At 37.8% G+C, this 21257-nt stretch overlaps 1 protein-coding gene across 1 annotated transcript in view; it reads left to right on the top strand.

Annotated features, from left to right (window-relative positions):
• The first annotated feature begins 3747 nt into the window (after window positions 1–3747).
• The window catches only part of LOC149148556 (GPI transamidase component family protein / Gaa1-like family protein), a 138737-nt gene continuing 121227 nt past the window's right edge, over window positions 3748–21257 (top strand). Inside the window, exons 1-3 of the mRNA XM_089438282.1 lie at window positions 3748–4141; window positions 4237–4328; window positions 13202–13301. Of these exons, the coding sequence (XP_089294408.1) occupies window positions 4059–4141; window positions 4237–4328; window positions 13202–13301 (275 nt within the window). The 5' untranslated portion in view covers window positions 3748–4058. The remainder of the gene's footprint in view (window positions 4142–4236; window positions 4329–13201; window positions 13302–21257) is intronic.

Genomic DNA, 21257 nt, shown 5'->3' with positions numbered 1-21257 from the left:
GGATCCTATTAGCCTTCATGTGTTGAATCACCGACTTGTGGAAGAATTTTGTGTTCGTTCCCCACATTTTAACCATTGTACACATGATTTTTGCTTTGATAATTTTCCTTCATGTTTGGCTCTCATCTCTCATATCTGTTGCAGATCCTTTTCCATTTGTCTGGGTTGGTCCGTGGTCCTCTGGGGATGATGTTTTGTTGAAGCTCCTCCATATGTTTTTCTAGGTCTTTTTTATCCCTTAAGATATCCCCAAAGGCCTCCTTGTTCGATTTCCTAATTTTGTTTTGATGTGCTTGTGATTTTACTAGAAGCAGTACATTTTGGAGCCTCACAAGAGAAGGTCCTCATTCCACCATTCTTTTATTTTGGATTGGAATTTGGGGTGATCTAACCAGAAAGCCTCAAACCTGAAGGGTGGGAGTATTTAGAATATGAATCTCCAAAATGATTGGTGAGTGATTTGAACCAACAGAGGGGAAGATTCTTCCTTCTATTTCATGATTGGTCAAGAGGACTTCATTTTGAGTTTTCACATGAAGACTTCGTTTTGAGTTTCCACATCTACCATCTCCAAATTGTCAATTGTTTCTTTGAAGGATTTCACTTCTTTGTCTAACCTTCTTAGACCCCCCTTTTTATCTGATAGATTGATGATTATGTTGAAGTCTCCTCCAATGATGTTATGGCTACTTGGAAGAGCCTCATGTATCTTTTTTAGAGTCTCCAATATGTTAATCCTTTCATCAGTGAGATGAGGGCCATAGACATTGGTGACACATAAGGTATATGGAGTTCCTATAAGCTGGAAGATGACTATGAGAATATTGGGAGCTAAGATGGATGTTTTGAGGTCCATCAATTTGCCATTCCATAGGATTATTTGCCCTTCGTATATGCCTCTTGTAGCATTGGCAATACTATCATATCCCTTCCAACATTGCTTCTGAAGGGAGGGAATCATTTCAAAACCTACTTTCATTTCTTGTATGAAAACAATTTTCGGCTTGCTTGCCATGATCTTCTATGTGAGGAGTCTTCTTTTTTGCGGGTTCATTCAGACCTCGTATGTTCCATGAAATCAACTTCATTGGGAAATTTTTTGGGTTAGGACTAGAGCTCTTACCTTATCTTCATTAATCAACCTTGCACCGAGCTCTTGCAAGGTTTGATTGGTGGGTATTCTACCTCGCTTCCTTCCAACGCCTTTGGGATTGTACTGATTTGTCAGGATATTAGCTTTGATGCCAATCTTGTTAAGTTCCCCATATTTCCTTTTAGCCGTAACTTGCTTGAACTCCTCTTGATAGAGATATGCCTCCTCTATCTACTGAAGGTACTCCTTCGGGATTACTGCCATTCCTTTCTTCTCTCAAACTTCAACAATTTTGTTAAGGTCCATATCCCCTAAGAATTCTTCAATCTCCTTTCCCTCTGCTAAATCATTGTTGTTTTCATGCTCCATTTCGATGTCCTTTATTTCTTTCCTGATTGAGCTTGGGATTTTTGAGGTGGTGTTTCTTTATCGTGTGAAGAGGGTGGAGGGTGATTCTGCTTGATTGTTGTCATTGTCCTCTTCATTGTATTCTTTATCTTGGTCCTCTTGATCTTCTCCTAGTATTTAAAACTTGTTCTTATTGACTTGGCTTGATGATGCTGGCTTGCCCTGAGCTTTCCAATTGTTCTTGTTCCTAGAGGTTATCTTGGTAAAGCCTTGTTTGTCTGGATTCTGCTGAGCTTGGGGACTAGCTTCTTGAGAGGTATTATGTGGGCAGTCATGAAGAAAATGTCCATGCTCATGGCATTTGTGGCACTAGAATGGAATGTGCTCGTAGTCTATGCTCTGCACCCAGGTTTTGCCTCAGAAGACAAGCTTTATGGCTCCAGGGAGAGCCCTTTAGTAATCCATTTAAACACAAATTCAGGCATAGGAAACATAGTGCCCTGACCAAGTTCCTTCCGACATCTTAATGTATTCTCTTAGCTTGTCTCCTATTCCCTTGAGGATAGAAGGTGCCTAGTAGTCTGTTGGCAAGGAATAAAGCCAGATCCATATCGACACTCTTGGGAAATCCTCCTTCTCCATGGTGAAGTTTTCTTTCCAATATCGCATGTATAGTCTAGCTGAGTTTAATAAGTAAGGACCTCATTCAAAGATGAGGTTTCTGTCTTCCAACATATCAAATATTATTGTAAAGAAGTCCTTCGAGCCAAGATGAAGCTTGATGCCTCCTTTAGGGTACCATTTATGCTGTATCCACTAATTGAGCGCCTTCTTCTCATGCTAGAAGCCCCTGAACTTGCAGATAATCGTATGCTCCTGCATGTATTACTTGTAGGCCATGATTTTTGGATTTGCAATTCCCAAGGTTGGTATTTTCTTGGTTTTCAGTTTGCACAAATTGGCTGCTTGTGGTTGAGTCGAGGTCTTTCCACTGGAACTTGTAGAGTTGTTGATTAGCTGATGGTTTGCACCTTTTCCTATCCCTCCCTCTCCCACGTGATTGATTGAAGGCTTCTTAAAGGCATTGAAGTTGGTGAGCTTTGTGAAGAAGGAAGCTTCTAGCTCTTTCCCTTTGCTAATGACCACCACACTGAAGGAAGGGGTGCCAAAGTCCCCTCTTGACACTACCATGGCAGAGATCGGAACAAAACCCTAGGTTGTAGATGCAACAACTCAGTTCCTAGTCTGGGTTGGAACTGTTCTCAGACAAATATTAGGCTATTTATGAGTTTGAAAATGCTAAATGCTTTAAATTCAAAGATCAGTGTAAATAATTTCAGATTTGTAATAATCACATTCAAATTTCATGCTTTATTTGTTAATATAAGTTGTATTTCAAAAAAAAAAAAAATTAAAATAAAGAAGGCAAAATACAAATGCTTAACTAATATCAGATGCAAAAATAGAGTTCTACCATTTTATTTTATAGTAATAATGTTAGCAGGGATAAATGATTCGTTCGAGTTGAAAGATGGAAGGGTCCATTCTGATTACTCACACATTGACAATTCTTTGGATTTTCTTTAGTATCATGAGTCCCTCAATCTCACAACAATAATCGAATCTATGTGGAATGAGAAGATAAACAACTAGATGTAATAAGAAAACTTTTCTGACAATTGTATGGTAAAAATGTAGACACTCAACATCACTCTCTTCTATCATTTGCTTGGGCTCAACTACTTTCTAACTCACATTAGGCTCGTTCCATCTTTTTAAATTGCATATCAATTCTGCTATGACTCGCTCTATTATCATCACTGCGGTGTCACTCTCGTCTTCAAATGTTGCAAAGCCAAAGAAGAATTCAATATTCAATACATATTGTAACAAATATATTTATACTTGTACAAATATTGAAATAACACTTATTAACATCATTGAGAACACACATTTTATACTTAAAATTGTAATATTGTATAAATATACATAATGTTATATTATGGAAATGTTACACTAAGACTTTAAAATTTTTAAATAAAAACTTTTGTGAATAAAATTATACCTCTCTCTTCCAATAATACATCTCTGTTTTCCAAATCCATCCCATAATTATTTATTTATTTATTTATATATATAACTTAAAATATATAAGTATTTTCAAAATTTTTTTTCAGAAAAAAAAACCAGATAAATTATATTAAGAAAATATAATAAAACAATTGCATACAAAATACAAATTGCCGTATATAAGTATTTTCAAAGTTAAACATCATGCAATGCGTACACCAAAGGTGAAGTAATAACAGGCAAATCGAATGCTTGGATAAATTTGGATTGATTGGTGATTAAAGGTGGGCAACTTTTAAAATGCGTGACGACCTTGTGAAGTAATAACAGGCAAATCGAATGCTGGGATAAATTATAATATCTTTGGATTGATTAGTGCAGAACGGTGGGCAACTTTTAAAATGCGTGACTGACAAGGGCCACTTGGTCCGGATCATATATAAGATCAAGTGAGAGTGCGGTCGGAGTCTGTCATCGACAATGCTGAATATCAGAACTACATAAATCAAAGAGGCCATCCACAACACTGTTCTCTGAAGGCAAAGATATGGCAATGGAAGAAAAGAAGAACAACCGTCGATTAATAGTGCGTTTGGGAGCTCTGCTCATCCGCTACGCCGTTCCCATCAGGTGAGACCTTTCAAATAAATAAATTGCAGTATGTGAGGGTAGGAGAGGAGCAATTGAAAAAAAAGAAACCCTAATCTGACAAACGTAGAAAACAGCGTTGTGTGTTGCTTGGCAGGGTTTCTCACCCTTATGCTGTTGCCTGTGCTCGCCAAGAATACGTACATTTCGGAGAATGCGCTTATGCCCGGTAAGATCTTCTGCAAATTACGTGTTTATAAAAATCTATGCTAGATTCTTTTATTTCTCTCTTTTAATAAATAAAATGCAACTAATGATGATTGAAAGATGTTAAAAGGTGTGCTGCAAGGGCATGCTCCACAATCTAAATTTCTCTGGACTGAAATTCAAAATGGACCTAAATCAAAATACAAAATTGCCATCCAGGCCAAGAAACGCAACAAAAACATTAAGAGTCATTAGAAACAAAAAGACGCGCCAGTTGGCAAACGCACTCAGAGGAGTCCAGAAATCAAGAGGCAATTTATGCTACCGAGAGAATCTTTACTCAAAATTTAAGTATTCAGTCCTTGCTTGAATGTTCAATTAGTGGGCAGGTTCTTTATAATCTTCACTGAAAATGGGCCAAAAAACTTGCCCTAAAAGATGCCTTCTGGCCAGCCAAAAAAATTAACTCACTAAAGCAGCCCCGAAAACTTCTCCAAATGGTCTTCTTCTGGATATGGACACGGCTTGAAAATGTGCCAGTGAGATCAAGAAGAAACCTGACAGCAAGAGGTAGTAAGGATGTTGAGATTACAAATAGAAAAGGGATTGAGCGGAACCAAAAACCAACCTAAAATCTGCAGTAAGAAAGAAAAAGCTCTCTCTAAGAGAAAAATATGTCAATCAGAAGAAGAGGCCAAACCAGTCATAGCAGTGCAAGAGAAAATATGACAACAATGAAAAAGGAGACACAAGATGTGTGTGTTTGTTGGCTTTACACTTATTGTGCCGAGAGGTGCTTTCCAACCCAGTATGGGGGAGATATTGTAATGTTTAACATTTTCACTCAGTCAAAATAAAACAAAATAAAATTAAAGTAAAAATAAAATAAAATAAAATAAAATTTTCTAGCCCATGTTTTTTCCCATGGTATTCTTCTCTAATGTGGCCTATTTAAAAGTAACAATTAAACCTGCCTAGATCCATCGTAACTCGGGATCTACCAAGTGCTGTGAGGGATCAAATCTCTCTCTTGAGGTGCAAACGTCTTTTACAATGAAAAATATGACGATAATAAAAAAAAGAGACACAAGATGTGTGCATCTGTTGGCTTTACACTATCAGATTAAAGAATGATGCCCGTAGGCTAAAGAATGGTCTCTTGCCTTTACAAGATCACATAAGATTGTTTACAAATGAACTTGAGGATCCATTTATATGCTTCAAGAAGGTAGGGCGCTTACACAAAGGGGGTTTATTCGTCCACGACAAATTGAACTAGGTTGGCCTTAACCATAACCAAGTTATTACAATAAATGTACACAAGGGGTGTTTAGCCTAGGTTGGCTTTAGGCTAATAAGTTATAAACACCAAAAATTTTGGGTTGTAGTCCTATGTGAAGATTACACCATTCTCAACATACTTAGGCATAGGCCTTGACTTGTCTGAAGGAAGAGTAGCTAAAGTAGATGAATCACTCAAGAAGTCTTCATTATCATCGTCTAGTGGATGAATGCCTTTACAAAATTGCTTATCAACTATTGAAATGCCATCACTAAATGACTCCTCTAGTGGAGGAGTGTTGGAAGGATCATCTTGTATAAGAAAATATACCTTTGTGGGGTTGGAGCTGGTCAAGTCATGACTCATCACTAATGTTCTCATTAGTGCCAATTCTTTGATTAGTTGTGGTAGGAGGAGCATTGGAGGAAACACTCTTGCACGTAGAAAAAGAACCAACCTCTTGATGTAAAAGAAATAGATCCACTAAATGATGTTGAGACTCATTCAAAGAATCATTTGTAAGAAGTTTAGGAAAATATCTTTATAGCATGAGTAGGAGCTTCATCAAAGACAACATATCTATGTTCAATCACTTGGTGAAAGGAGGGATCATAACATTAGTGCCAATTCTTTGATTAGTTGTGGTAGGAGGAGCATTGGAGGAAACACTCTTGCACGTAGAAAAAGAACCAACCTCTTGATGTAAAAGAAATAGATCCACTAAATGATGTTGAGACTCATTCAAAGAATCATTTGTAAGAAGTTTAGGAAAATATCTTTATAGCATGAGTAGGAGCTTCATCAAAGACAACATATCTATGTTCAATCACTTGGTGAAAGGAGGGATCATAGAGGCAATATCCTTGGAATGTTTATCTGAGTATTGCAAGGTTTTGGCTACTTTGAGATGTTTTAAATTTTGCTCTTTATGAGGGGTATGGGGCCATTCACTTGATCCAAAAATTTTGAAATGAGAAACTTAAGGTTTATTTCCATTTCATTTCTCATTGGGAGTTATACCTTGAACATCACAAGTAGGCATTCAATTGATAACGTGTGTTGCAAATGCAACTGCTTTCCCCCATAATGTAAGGTTCACTTCCTTGGTGTGAATCACGCTTCAAGCCATCTCCTTGAAAGCCCTATTTTTCCATTAAACCACTTTATTTTGCCATGGAGTGTAGGAAACAACACGTTGCCAAGAAATGCCATGACAAATGACAAATGATGGAAACCTTGCTATCTTACTCTTCTTCACCATCAATCCTGATACACTTAATATTTCTCTTCCTTTGATTTTCTACTAAAGATTTAAATTCTTAGAAAATTTCAAGCACTCAATACTTGCATCAATAAACGTGAGGAAACTTAGCTCCACGAAGAGAACAATGGTTATGGGCCCACAAATATGACTATGAATTAGCTAAAGAGGCTAAGAAGGTCACCTTGCTTTGACTTTAGGGAAGGATTGTTATGATATTCTCCTAATAGGTACCCTTCACAGAGATTGATAGAGGGGCCAATTTGTGGAAGGTCATCGACCATATGCAAATGGCTCACGTGTTGCAAAGATCTGAAATTGGCATGACCTAAACATTGATGCCATATCATGTCATTGTCATGGGTATTGACTTCCATGGGGGTGAACCCTTTTTGTCTCGAGGAAGATGGTGTCTTCCTTAGTTTATATATATGATCATATTCATCACAATATTATATGGCAACCACTTTAAAATGATCACTTATGTCCTTTACAATCCATTGATCCAACCAAAATTCAACCTTTTTATTGGTGTGTGTGACGTGCTAGATAAAAAGAAGATTTAGTCTAACTCTTGGAACATGAAGAACATTTCCAAATTTGGTGGTGAGATAAGATAAGATAATTATATTAATGTCTAACAAATGACCACAAAAATAGGTCAATGGGATTGCTTAGTGCTATGATGTGGATACAAGCAAAAGCACCAAAAGCTATTCTATATAAAAAACACAGAATAAACTAGAAACATAATGTCTATATGCGAAAACATGGGAAACACTCGAATCCAAGTGCGGGTGACTGTAGAAAGGAGCCAAGGACTAGGTCACGATCCACTAGATTTATCTTTCTTAACACTCTAGGCCAAATGAACTCAAGATAGAATGGTGCCTTGAGGGAGATCTAGGGGAAGATTTGAATCCTCTGCTGTGCTGTTGCTAGGAAGAAGTAACTTGTTGTTGGTGTCTAGGTGACCTTGACTACTCGCTGGTAGAAGATTTGGTTTGGTGATGTCTTCAAGGTCTCCGGGGAAGGGGAATGGTCCCTCAGTCCACATTGATCTGGTTTTAGAGGCAATGTTGCTAATAGTATCAAAAATCTCATAACCATAGCTTGGAACTAGTAAGGTGGAGTTATCACCAATAACTATTTTCTCACCTGTTATGCAACCAAATCACAAAACAGAAGAAAAGATAGATCAATGACTTGAAAATTAGCCTCTTCGATGGGGCAACCTCCTTTACATCACATAAATGAACAATTCTTGGATGATACAAATGGCAAGACCTCCTTGGTATATATAGGAGTCTAAGGGGTCACAATATAATCAAAGCTTACATAACAATACTAATGTAAGGGCACAACAATAACAATAGTGGGTTTCTATGGGGCACAACAATAACAATAAGGGGCTACACTAACAATAACAATAAGGGGGCTATACTAGTATTATAGGGACCTAACATGCCCCTCTCCTTAAAAAAAATGTTGTCTCAATGCTTGAGTAGTTGTGGATGCTTCTATATAAAATTCTCATCCTCCCATGTGGAATCTTTAGTGGGTAAGTTCTCCCAGTTAATGAAATACTCTGAAATTGATCGATTCCATAGTTGTCGGTTTCTTGTTTCCGTGACAGCTTTAGGTTTCAATATGATTTTTCCTTCCTCGTCAAGTTCTGGCAATATTGTTTGAACTCGGAGCTTGTCACCGATAATCTTCTTTAAGCATGAAACATAGAAAACTTGGTGTACTCCAGAAGATGCAGGTAGCTCCAATTTGTATGCCATAGAAGCAATATTTTGCAACACCTTGTAAGGACCATAGTACTTGGGTGATAATTTGTTATCATTCTTAGCTTGCTTGTGGGACATTTGTTTGTGTGGTTGTAGCCATAAAAATACCCAGTCGCTTGTTGAGAATTCAATAGGGCAATGAAAATCAAACCCCAGAACATCCAACGCAGAAAAACCCTAACTTCGATCTTCCCAGAAGAATAGATAAGGCCCAGAAACTTCGACTTCTTTGACTTCCTCTTCTTCACACTTCCTTCTTGACTTCTTCTTCTTCTGCTTCTTCGCATAAGAGATGAGTGAGTGAGTGATCCAAATGGAGGATGAGTTCCTCTTATATATAGGGTTCTTCAAGGGTGGATGTGGCTTAGGCTGACTTGATCTTGGAGGTATTTTGACACTTTAAAGACAAAATAATTTTTTCTTTACAATTTACATTGTGCCCATAGGGTCTTCAATATATGGCAATGACTCTTATACCTAGGACAAACCCTAGAAGCACTCAATGGGTGCTTGACCTATAAAATGAAAGAACTTGAGCATGAAACCCATGCTCCAATAATAATATTAGTTTCTTTTTTCACTTTATATTTATAAGAATACATTTCATACTTATGAAGGCCGAAGAACCTAGTTACACATTTTTCAACACTCCCTCTTAACTAGGGAGGTATTCATAAGAGGTACATGGTCATTCTCAATCTTCTTATGAGAGATCTCATAAGAAGAGTCGGATTGGTAACCCATCTGTCTAGCATCATATTAACCAACATTGTCACATAGCAAGGCCTTGACTAACAACTTTATCTCTCCACAAGATCAAAGCACAGTGCTGGTGAGACCAATGATGTGTAGACACCATCATCATTGTCTCCCAGGGTACATAACCCACCTGGGTGTTCATAGAGTATGACCTCCCATTGGACTATGTTAAATTATGGTATGTTCTATGCTTAGAGCAGTTTACTTATTTTTCTTCTTATTACCCATAGATTAGCAATCACATATACATAAAGTAAAGTGCAGATAGAACATTAAATGATTGACAGAAAACAAGCCAAGACAAGAGACACAAGATGTTGCGCCTAGCCAGGGACAAACCCCAATGTGGGGAAACCCTTTGATCAAATCTTCTTTCATCTTCAATAGTTCAACAGAGAGAAATAGTACAAAATCAGAATTCTGTAGTTTTATATCAGCAACAACAAACCCTAGATCAACAAAGTCAAACTTGGTCAAACGAGTGGAAATTGACCTCTAATATGTTTGGTCAATTTCTGGTCAGCTAACCCTTGAACAGCCTAAAGAAACAGCCCTGAAAACGCAGTCAAACTGCAGTTGACTGAAGTCAACTTGCTACCCCAAACTAGAGCAGTCAACACCAGTCAAACCAGAGGTCAGATCACCTCGGTTTTTGTGCCAAAATCTGTGGCCTGCCTAAGAGAGGCAGCCACACCAAATCCGCACTCCTAGATGGTCAACGCTTGGTCAACGATGGTCAGAGAGATGATCTGTAGCCCATGCGTCCTTCTTCCTGTGTCTACCTTGCCCTACTATGTCTTCTTTTCCAGCCACACGTGTGAGAGAGAGAGGCTCCTTTGATGCGTAGGAGAGAGAGAAGATGAGTGATTGAATGAGTTCCAAATGACTCAACCTCTCTTCTATTTATATGAAACGCTGGGCATGTGTGCCACACACTTAGCTGCTGGCCGACCTTGACAATTTGTCAAGTAATTAGAAATAAATTCATATCTCCATAAATACTTGTCGGAATCGGATGATCTTTATATCAATCCTACACCTATTGATGAGAGGAATCTAGGAAAAATATTAGCAGCCATAAATAAGGTGACCCACATGGAGTTTGGCCCTAGTTGCCAATTTTAACACTCCCTCTCAACTAGGGAGAACTCCATCTGCAATTTGTCTAATCGTCGCTACTATCCATTCATCAAATGCACTGCCCTGCACAGCTTGACCCCTATTCTGCTCTGCTTTGCTCGAACTATGAAGAAGAAGAAATGATCGAGGATGTATCATACCATCCTACATTGACCCGAAGTCAGTCTCAGAGTGTGTACCACTCTCATTGATCCCAGATGAGGTCATCCTAGCATAGGGAGTACGGTAGATACAATGATGCGTCCATCGATAGTACTACTATGGTCCCTAACCTCATTTCCCTGCTCATTGATCAGATGAGAGGTACTTCCCATGAGTCATAGACTGCGTGGGTAGGATGCCTCGACATGAGAACTAATCATCCTATCCACAAGAGAACGAATCATCCTAGCCCACAGGAGAACTAATCATTCTGTTCCACAGTCGCCACGGAGAAAGAATCATCCTGGCCCACAAGAGAACTAATCATCCTGTTCCACAGTCGCCACGGAGAACTAATCATCCTGGCCCACAGGAGAACTAATCATCCTGCTCCACAGGAGAACTAATCATCCTGTTCCACAATCGCCACGGGGTGTCATAGGGGAAGGTTGAACCTTTTACCCTATACATAGTGCACCAGCAGGGGATGGTGAGTCGCCCTGTGGTCACATGTCGCTCCAAGAAGTACCTCGCGCCCCCTTGGAGCTCCCAGAGCTCAATACATCATATTCGACCCTCATAAGAGGGTCTCTGAACGACACCAAGTCGTTCTCGGAAAGTTAAGAATTTGACCTTTTCCAAGGGCTTTGTCAAAATGTTGGCGACCTATTCATCTATACCAATATGTTAGAGCCTTATTGCTCCTCGCTGCACCATATCTCGAATATAGTGGTACCTGATATCGATATGCTTGGAGTGATCATGGAATACGGGATTCTCTAATAAACGAATCTCACTCTGGTTGTCAATGTTAAATAAAGTGAAAAGTGACTTTATAAGTGGTAAAGTCAATGTTAAATTATAAAGTGAAAAGTAACTTTAGACATAAAATACATTGTGGGTACTTTATTTAATGGGTGAGTTAAAAAATAGAAAGTGAGAATTAAATGCACATTTATTCTCATCCCTTGATCTAAATGAATCTGAGCCATTAGATCTCAGGGTTGCCTAAAAGTCATTTAAAGAAACAAAAGGGGGAAAAGAAAAGAGAGACTACATTCATTCTTCATGAGCAGATTGGAGAAAGGACGTTGAGCGCTGGAGAAAAGTTCTGAAGGCGAAATTTGTTGCATCAAGCTGAAGGAGTGATTTCTGGGCAACGCTAGGTATGGAAATCAAGGCTTAGAAGACAACAGAAGGTACAGTACGAACAACATTGAATGCTGTGAGCTGCATGCCATTCGAGAGAAGTTTTGAAAAAAATAATCCGTACAGTCCGTATAGCGATACGGAAATCTGTATAGTCCGTACAGTGGTATCTGTATAGTACATATTTCAGCTTCAAGTGGGCACGGAAATCAAGGCAAAGTGGGCATGGTTTACAAGGAGTTTTGGGCTGAAGAAATAAATTGTATTTTGTTGTTTTGTTTTGTCTGCAAATGTATTTTCCTGAACTTGAAAGATAAAAAAATTTAAAGAGCTCTCTAACAGGTTTTCCTCGGAGAAAATTGAAGGGGTTTTGCTTGGATCTAAGTTGACCAAAAATCTGTGTGTATTTTTATGTGTATTGCTGGTCTGGTTATGTCTATATTTATTTTCAGCATGTGTTGACAGTCCCATGTGTTTTAATCTGAAAATTTCATTTCCAGAATTCTATATGTTGAATGTATGTTTATGGGAAAAAGCATTTAACTGAATGAGAGTGATAAGGTGAAATTAAAACCGGGTTGGAATTGTTGGAAACTCTTTTTTGGTCATCAAATTTCAACAATGCTTCCTTATTCTATGAGCAATGCGAATATATCTTTAACCATATTATGATGTGCAATACAATTAGACATCATTGAATTTCAGGGTGCACCATTAATGTACTTTGATGACAGTCTATCATTTCTAGTTTTTTGACAGTGGGAATGTATTGCAATTTGCAACAACTGTGAAGTCAAAATTGCTCATGGATTCCTCATCCATCATTGGAAGTTTAGCATTTATCCCCACAGCATGACAATGGTTTTGATTTTGATTTTGAGCTGGTGAGGCATGGGGCTGAAACTTAGTTCTGCATAGTCAACATCACTGGACTTTACTGGGTTCTTGAAGAATATTTATTTTGTCCATTATGTGTAAATATTAAGAGCAAGTGCATATCCTCTAAGGCTGCCTACTTAAAATGATACATTGCAAGTATGTTGCAATTGAAAGATAAGTTAAACATACAATATGAAAGATCTGTAGCAGTAGTTGGGTTACGTGGCGTTAATGATTGAGCAACTGGATATTGAATTATTTTCAATGTAAAATTTGAAGTGTTAGTTTTTGGTCAAATGACTGTTTGTTCCTTAAATGTAATTATTTGAATGCTTGGCCAAACGCTGATGGACCACACAACATAGGTTTAATCTTTATCCCAAAATACATGCTTTAGAATTTGTGGATGTGCTAAGATTTAATATGAATGCCTCATCTCCTTTATTTTTTGTAGCATCAGGTTTCCTTATTAACTAATTCGTTTGCTTCAGGATCTGCAAATCCAAGGTATTCAGAGCAGAATACAAAGGATGCAAGTGAACTAACCAAAGAGATTATGAACTTGAAGATTGCATCAACTGCAAATCACATGTAAGTAATTCTTTTAATTTGGAGGATTATAACTCAATATTAAATGTCTGGCAATGATACTTATTTACAGGTTTGCTACTTATAGGTCCTATGGCACATCAAAATTCACAATTCGAAATTTCTTGATCTCATATTATGCCTTTAATTTTAAATTGAACTCAATGTTTCTCCATGACTAATTTGCAATATGTTTGAAATATATGTGAAATGTTTGAAATATTCTCTCAAATAATAATATTATTATGCAATGAAGTTGTGCAAACATATGTAAAGATGGTTATTAGAGATAAACAAATTTCACTATATTTCCGATGAAACGGTCTCTAAATTTCAGTAAAGTCTTGACTGTAATCTTCTATGATTAATGAGTATCTTATTCGAGAAGATTCCATTGAAAAATTTAAAACAGCTATGTATGAGCACAAGCTTGAAATTCCCTATTTGTCATTTTCTAATGGTTGAGAAAGCCAGTTGAATATTTCCCTGTTTAGCAGGGAAATATAGATGAATTTGATATTTTTCCATTCTGCTTTACTTTGCAGTTTCAATATGCATCATGTGCTTCTCCTTTTTCTATTTTTATCTCTTTCTGGAAAATGGTTCTTATATTGCACATTGTATGACAACAATTTTACATTCAATAATACATCATTGGGCCTCTTAAATTATTCAGTTATCCATTGTTATGAATTTCTTGTTATGTGTCAATGTCATGGAAAGATTATGTGCTACCATGACGCCTTCATGTTGCACAATGGGTAGAAAAGAATACATGAACGAAAAAACAACTGAGTATTTCTTGTGAGGCATTTATTGGGTACAAAATTTGGAGTTGCTCATCTGCTTTGGTACTTTTGAAATGGATATTGTTGGCTTAGAAAAATTTCTGAGGTTGAAAGTGATAAGAAAGTTCCACCAACCTCCAGATGTTTTTTGACCTGCAAATTGTGACCAAATTGTGACAACATATGATATGTAGTCAAGTATATGATTGCATTGGTCAAAATCCAAAATTAGGACTGGAATTTGTTTTTGGTTTTCTGGAACTATGAAGGGGCAGAACTTGGAAGGCTTGGGGCATAATTTGCTAGAGCTTGTGTATGATCAAAATAATAGATTCAAAATCCTCTGTACGATGATGAAACTATTTTTGTTCCTGTCGTGGTAAATGTTTGGAGCACAACTAGTGTTTGGATTTTATCCTTTTACAGTTTGAGTCTTCCACTTTTGCTGATGAAAACTTGAGAGCATTCTGTGGCCAGGGATTTCAGCCCATGCTTGGCCATACAGGTAGCTCCCACAGCAGCTCGCACTGAATCTGCAAGTGTTCCCAACTTCTGTGCATTTGGCCATATTCATGTTATGAAGGATCACCTCAAGTCTTGACACCTAGAACAAAGTAGTTGACATTAATACTGTGGATGAACCCACTACAGTTCATCAGATCAGACTAAATGATTAACAGATCACAGCTCTTAATGTTGTTGACCATACTTTGAATGAATCGGGCCATTTTGATTCGAAAGAGGAGATGTGGAGAGAGAAATGCAGGATGTGATCCCAAATTTTGGTGCCTTTAGTCTCTATCAGAATGCTAATGTCCAAAATATGTGGGAAGCGTGATCTTGCTGTGCATGCTTTAGATCAGGTCATCTCTGACTGATATTAGGAAAAGGATCACTTGCTTGGTGGTGGGAACATTGTGATGCCCTCAATTCAACCCTTGACATCAGGCAGTTTTATGGATCGTGGCATCATTACCTCAGATTTGGGTGATGGAAAATGAAATTTGGTGTCAGATCCAACATCTGAAGAGGATTTTAATTTTTATATGGTCAGTGTTAACATCCAAAATTGTATCCATGCAATTCTCATGTTAACTTCCATACTTGTTCATCAGACTAGTTCATTGTGGAAAGCCTTTGCCAGATTGTGGGTATATCAGTTTCAGACTGTTCATTTCAGATATCAATTCACCCAGGGAGACCGTTTATAGTTTTGCAGTTTCAGATTTGGACGTGTTTCATGGCACATTTAGGGTTCGTGTTCGTATGAAGGGGTTAATAGTAGTTTGCATGTGTAGGAATTTACAAGGTAAGTTCCTCAGATAGAACACCAAAGGACACCGCTCACAAACAAATCACAGATCAGTACACCAGTATTTTTGACGTGGTTAAAACCCTCAAAGAGGGAAACAGTCCACGGCCTGAGCCAACGCGGCCACTTCAGAGAATTTGTTAATGTAAAAGAAAGAAAATTTACATAAGCTTCTCTCATGAACGATCACCTTACAAATGACCCTCCATGCTCTTTAAATAGAGATCATGGACTAATTGAGTGTTAAGCCACAAATCAAGTGTCGGTAATACCAAGGAGAGAATGAACCATCGGATCACTTCATGTCTAGAACATATCGTGACCGTTGGATTGTAATTTACAAAAGTACATAGTAAAGAAACACACTTTTACCTAACTCTACACCAGACCAAGTTATACTTAACTATTTCCTATGTGTCGGAATATCCTAACATCCCCTCTTAAGAACAACTTGGGATAGGATTGAAGGATGTACAAATTTGACACAATAGAAGAAGGAAGGAGGCATTAGAGCCTATCCCCCCTTAGTGACAACTTCCTGAACTCCAACCATAAATCGAAGTTTAGTAAACTTCGCCTCTGTGAGAGCCTTTGTAAAGATGTCTGCAACTTGATCATCGGTTGAACAATATTACACTTCAAGAACATGGTCATGAATGAGCTTTCCGATAAAGTGCATGTGTAGTTCAATGTGTTTGCTGCGTTTATGTTGGACGAAATCTTTTCATAGTTGAATGGCACTTTGATTATCACACCAAAGTGTAGTCGGATGCTGCTGCTAAAAGCCAAACTCTGACAGGATCTGATGAAGCCACAAGGCTTCCTTACTAGCTTCATCGACGCCACGATACTTTGCTTTTGCTGAAGAAAGAGAAATGGCACTTTGTTTCTTGCAAGCCCATGTAATAGGTCCAAAACCAAGAGTGAAGACATAACCTGCAGTGGACTTTCGATCATCAGGGTCACCAGCCTAATCGGAATCAGTGAAACCAACCAATAAAGGAGATGCTTCTGCACTGTAATGAATCCCAAACTGAATTGTACCTCGAACATAACAAAGTATTCTTTTAGCTGCTTTCCAATGACTTTCATGTGGGTTTTGCATAAAACGAGCAATAAGGCCAACAACAAAGGAAAGGTTAGGACGAGAATGGGTCAGATACAAAAGTTTTCCTACAAGCTAAAGATATAAGGTAGCATCAACCTCAGGGGAAGTACACGTGATTGAAAGTTTGGCTCCCAGACTGAAAGTGGCGTAGTAGATCACAGACATACTTGGATTGGGAAAGGGAAATACCTTCCTTGGATTGCAAGACTCGAAGACCAAGAAAATAATGCAAGTGTCGTAAGTCTATCATTTCAAACTGCTTTTTAAGGCTGGACTTCACATGGTTTATAAGGTTGGGATCACTACCAGTAAGGATAAGATCATCAACATAAAGAACAAGAATGATAAGAGACTTACCCACTTTCTTGGTGTAGACAGTATTGTCAGAATGACACCTAGAAAAGCCAATATCTAAAAGAAAGTTATCCATTTTGGCATACCAAGCCCGATGGGCTTGCTTGAGACCATAAAGGGATTTCTTAAGCTGACATACAAGGCTGGAGTCTGTTTGTATAAAGCCAGGAGGTTTTTCCATATAGATTTCTTCATGCAAGTCCCCATGCAAGAAGGCAGATTTAACATCCGTCTGATGGACTTCCCATTTGAAAGAGCAACAAGGGAAAGAACAAGGCAGATAGAGTTCATTTTGGCAACAGGGGAGAAGGTTTCAGTATAGTCAATGCCTTCAACTTGTGAAAAACCCTTAGCAACAAGATGAGCTTTATGTTTATCAACTTTTCCATTTGGTCCAAACTTGGTTTTGTAAACCCATTTACATCTAACGAGTTTTCGTCCCTTTGGAAGAGCAACAAGATTGCATTTATCATTTGCCAATAATGAACGATATTCTTCATTCATAGCTGCGTCCCAATCTGGATGGCCTCAAGCTTCTGCAAAGGTATCAGGATCATAATTCGCTGAAGCTTGAGCCAATAAGGAAGAGGCTATCAAACTGAAAATGTGTGCGATGCTGTTCTGTAGGATCACCTGCAAGAGCACCTACTGCATCTCGAGTAGCGTGGACCCATTTTGGAAGCTGAGGCGCTGAAGGAGGATCCCGAGAAGGTGGGGGAGGATTGTCATCCTCGCTGTCATCATCTGAAGAAGAAATATTTTCAGAAGTAGAAGGGATAGAGAGAGGTGGCACATCCGTTGAACTAGGCTCGTAGGCCGATATATTTTTAGCAAACTTTACATCTCTTCTAATGATAACATTTTTGGATTTAGGTGGAAGAAGTCTATATCCTTTGACATCTTCAGAATATCCAACAAAAATACATTTTTCACTCTTAGGTTCTAAGGCTTTATGTTTCTCATTGGGAATATGGGCCCATGCTTCACTTCCAAAAACACGAAAGTGACTTACATCTGGTTTAATTGAGCTCCATGCTTTTTCTGGAGTGATATTCTTTAAAACCTTAGTAGGAGTGTGATTTACTATGTAATTTGCACAGTTAATTGCTTCTGCCCAAAAAGGAAGCTAAGTCTTTTAGATTGAAACATACAATTAGCCATTTCCTTTAAGGTGTGATTCTTCCTTTCAGCTACACCATTTTGTTGTGGAGCATATGGAACAATATGTTGCATTTGAATTCCATGCTCAGTGCAAAAGTTGATGAATTTGTTGTTAACATATTCTCTGCGATTATCAGATCTTAACTTAAGAATTTGATGTTCAGATTGTTTCTCAACAAAGGCCTTAAAGGCCAAGAACATGTTAAATACTTTACTCTTGAGTTTTAAGAAGTATACCCAAGTGCGTCTGGAGAAATCATCAATGAAAGTTAAGAAATACTTGTAGCTAGAGAATGAAACAACTGGAAGTGGACCACATAAATCACTATGCACAAGTTGTAAAGGCGCTGAGGCGTGCCAAGAGGCACATTTTTCAAAACTATCCCGATGATGTTTTCCGAGTACACATTCAGAACAAATACCATCTCTGCAAGATACCATAGGAAGACTTGTCATCATATTTTCTTTACGTAGATTTTGAAGGGAGTGATAGTTTAAGTGACCAAATCGATCTGCACATTTTTCAAAACCATCCCGATGAAGTTTTCCGAGTACACATCCGGAACACACAATCTCTGCAAGATACCATAGGAAGATCTGTCACCATATTTTCTTTACATAGTTTAAGTGACCAAATCGCTCTTGCCAAAGTTGGCTCACTTTATCGTTATGAGCCACAAATACCAAGGGAAGAGTTGATGACCCAAAATTATTAAACTTATACAACCTTGTAGAATCATCAGCAATGCCAGTAGCCAAAATCTATCTAGGATCTCTTAGGTCCTTAATTACAACATCATGAGGTGAAAATTCAACGATTTTACCTTCACCTGAGTGAGTTATCTGATATACAGATAGAAAGTTGCAGGATAAGATTGGAACACATAATACATCATTAAATTGACCATTGTCTAGATGAATAGTTCCAGTCCCTACAACACTAAGAGATCTATCATCACCAACATATATATTTTTGGTGTTACAATCATTTAAAGAAGAAAACATGGCTTTGTTTTTGGCCATGTGATAAGAAGCTCCAAAATCAATGAGCCACTCATGAGAATGAGAAGAAGAAGATACATTTAGTGCATAACCAGACCGAGATGCTTGACAACCACATGCAGAAAGTGCTATTCTTGAAGATGAAGTTGAAGTTGAAGGGTGTTCCAAATGGATGTTATGCTTCTTCATTGCTGCTTCCAAGGCTTCCATCTTCTTAAAGCATTTGGATTCTAAGTGGCCATCTCGATTACAAAATTTGCAATGTGTATCAGTTTTTTTCCCTTTGTTTTTATTTGCCTTATCATTTTGTTGAATTGATTTTTCATTTTGAGACTGAAAGTGCTTAGGACCCTTGGTTGGTTTAGGACCATTCTTTTTAGGATACTGCTTCTTAGGATTCTTTGAACTTGGTTGTTGCTGGGCGGCTAAGGCTTTCTTAGAATAGTTTCCAAGATTAAGAAGACCGAGATGTAAGAGTTTTTCTTGTTCTCTTATTAAAGAGTCACAAAAGGCATCAAAAGAGGGGGACTTGTAGGCTTGTCCTTGAGAAATAAAGGCTTCTCTAGTAGAATGGAAGGTGGAAACAAACACAGAGTAGGCTGGTCCTAACTTAGTAAGAATGGAATAGATAAAGCTACCATCTTCTTTCTTAACCTTAACACCTTCCAAGAGAAGTCTAAGGGTCTTAAAGTTGGACAAAAAATCTTCAATGGAAGAAAAATTATTGGGGTCCAACGTAAGCAACTCATTTTCGAGTTGATGGGCTCTAATTTCATTTTTAATTCCAAAAACTTTATTGAGCTGTTTCATTGCTTCATCAGGGGTATCAAGTTCTGCTATATGGAATCTAAGTTCTTTGTAGACATCTCTATCAACCCACGTGCTTGATCTTGCTTATTTTCCCATTTGACTGCCTTATCTTCATCTTTCAGTTTAGACTCTTAGCCTAAGGCTATTCTATAAATACCTTTACTTCTAAGTAAGTCCTCCATGTAGGACACCCATTGGAAGTAGTTGGCACTGTCAAGAATAACTTGGCATGGATTTTCCATTTTAACAGAAATTGAAGCTGTAGATGCTGAAACTAAGTGTTCCAATGGAAAGATTTCGAAAAATTAGGCCGATTAAAAAAAACGGCTTTGAAAATGGCTTCTGGATGAAGAAGTTATGGCTTTTTGAAGAAAAGTTGTTGAAGATGCTGATGAAGTACATGAATGTGCGGAAGTGAATAATAATGTTATATTTAAAAAAAACCTCTCTCTTTCCAAACTTAATCTAATTAGCTCACTTTTAAAAAAAATTATGTGAACCACCTTTATAAATAAGTGAAAGTCACTTTTACAATGGTACTTTATGAACAACCCACTAAATTGTAATTTAAATAAAAGATAAAGAGACTTTAGAATTATAAGTGACTCACTTTTTATAATGGGTGAAAACACTTTTACATAAAGTAACTTTTAAACATAAGTTACATGTGCTTTTGAAAAAGTAACTCAATAAAAGGAAAGACTTGAACCCAAGACCTCTATTCTCATAAAGTAACTTTGGACCAAGTGAGCTAGTTTAAAAGGTTAGTAATTTTTGGAAAAGAGGAAGGGTTTTTTTTTTAGTCATTGAAGCTTTGGAGTGTGTGTTTACTTGAGAAATCCCTTTTTGCCTACAAAACAAAAAACCACACAACCCAAAACGGACATGCAAAAAAAACCAAACCTTACGACTTGAAGTTAGATTTCGCCGGAAACTAAATATTTTCCTCAATGTTTCTGATTTTCCGAGATCACACTAAGGCGTGGCGGAAAAGAGCATACGCATGAGAAAAATCCTTCCTTTCTGTTTTTGATTTGCCCAGATTGCACAGAGTTGCGGGGAAAAGAGCATACGCAGAAATGAAAGGTATAGATCCAGTAATAAAAAACAAAGAGATAAATAAACCGAAATAAACAGAGAGATAAATAACTAAAACTGCAAATAAAGACTGTATACCTCCAAATCTTAAAAATGACATAGCTAGGGTTACCGGAAACCTTTTCGCGTGAAATGAAAGGGGTTCCTCATTGGAACAGACGCGTTCCTAACACAATAGAGCAACCCTCTTAGCCCGAAAGCGGTCAGAAATAGTAGATCTAGGAAACGACAACTAGATGCAGTTATACCAGCGACGGATTTGGATCACCAACGGATGCGACCTTCAAATAGCTCTGATACCATGTAGGAATTTACAAGGTAAGTTC

The sequence above is a fragment of the Pinus tabuliformis genome, chromosome 9 (assembly GCF_031772625.1).
Source record: "Pinus tabuliformis cultivar Carrire ecotype Pingquan chromosome 9, CPIR1, whole genome shotgun sequence".
Taxonomy (NCBI): domain Eukaryota; kingdom Viridiplantae; phylum Streptophyta; class Pinopsida; order Pinales; family Pinaceae; genus Pinus; species Pinus tabuliformis.
The sequence above is the reverse complement of the archived record's forward strand: the minus strand, read 5'-3'. Positions and strand labels throughout refer to the sequence as shown.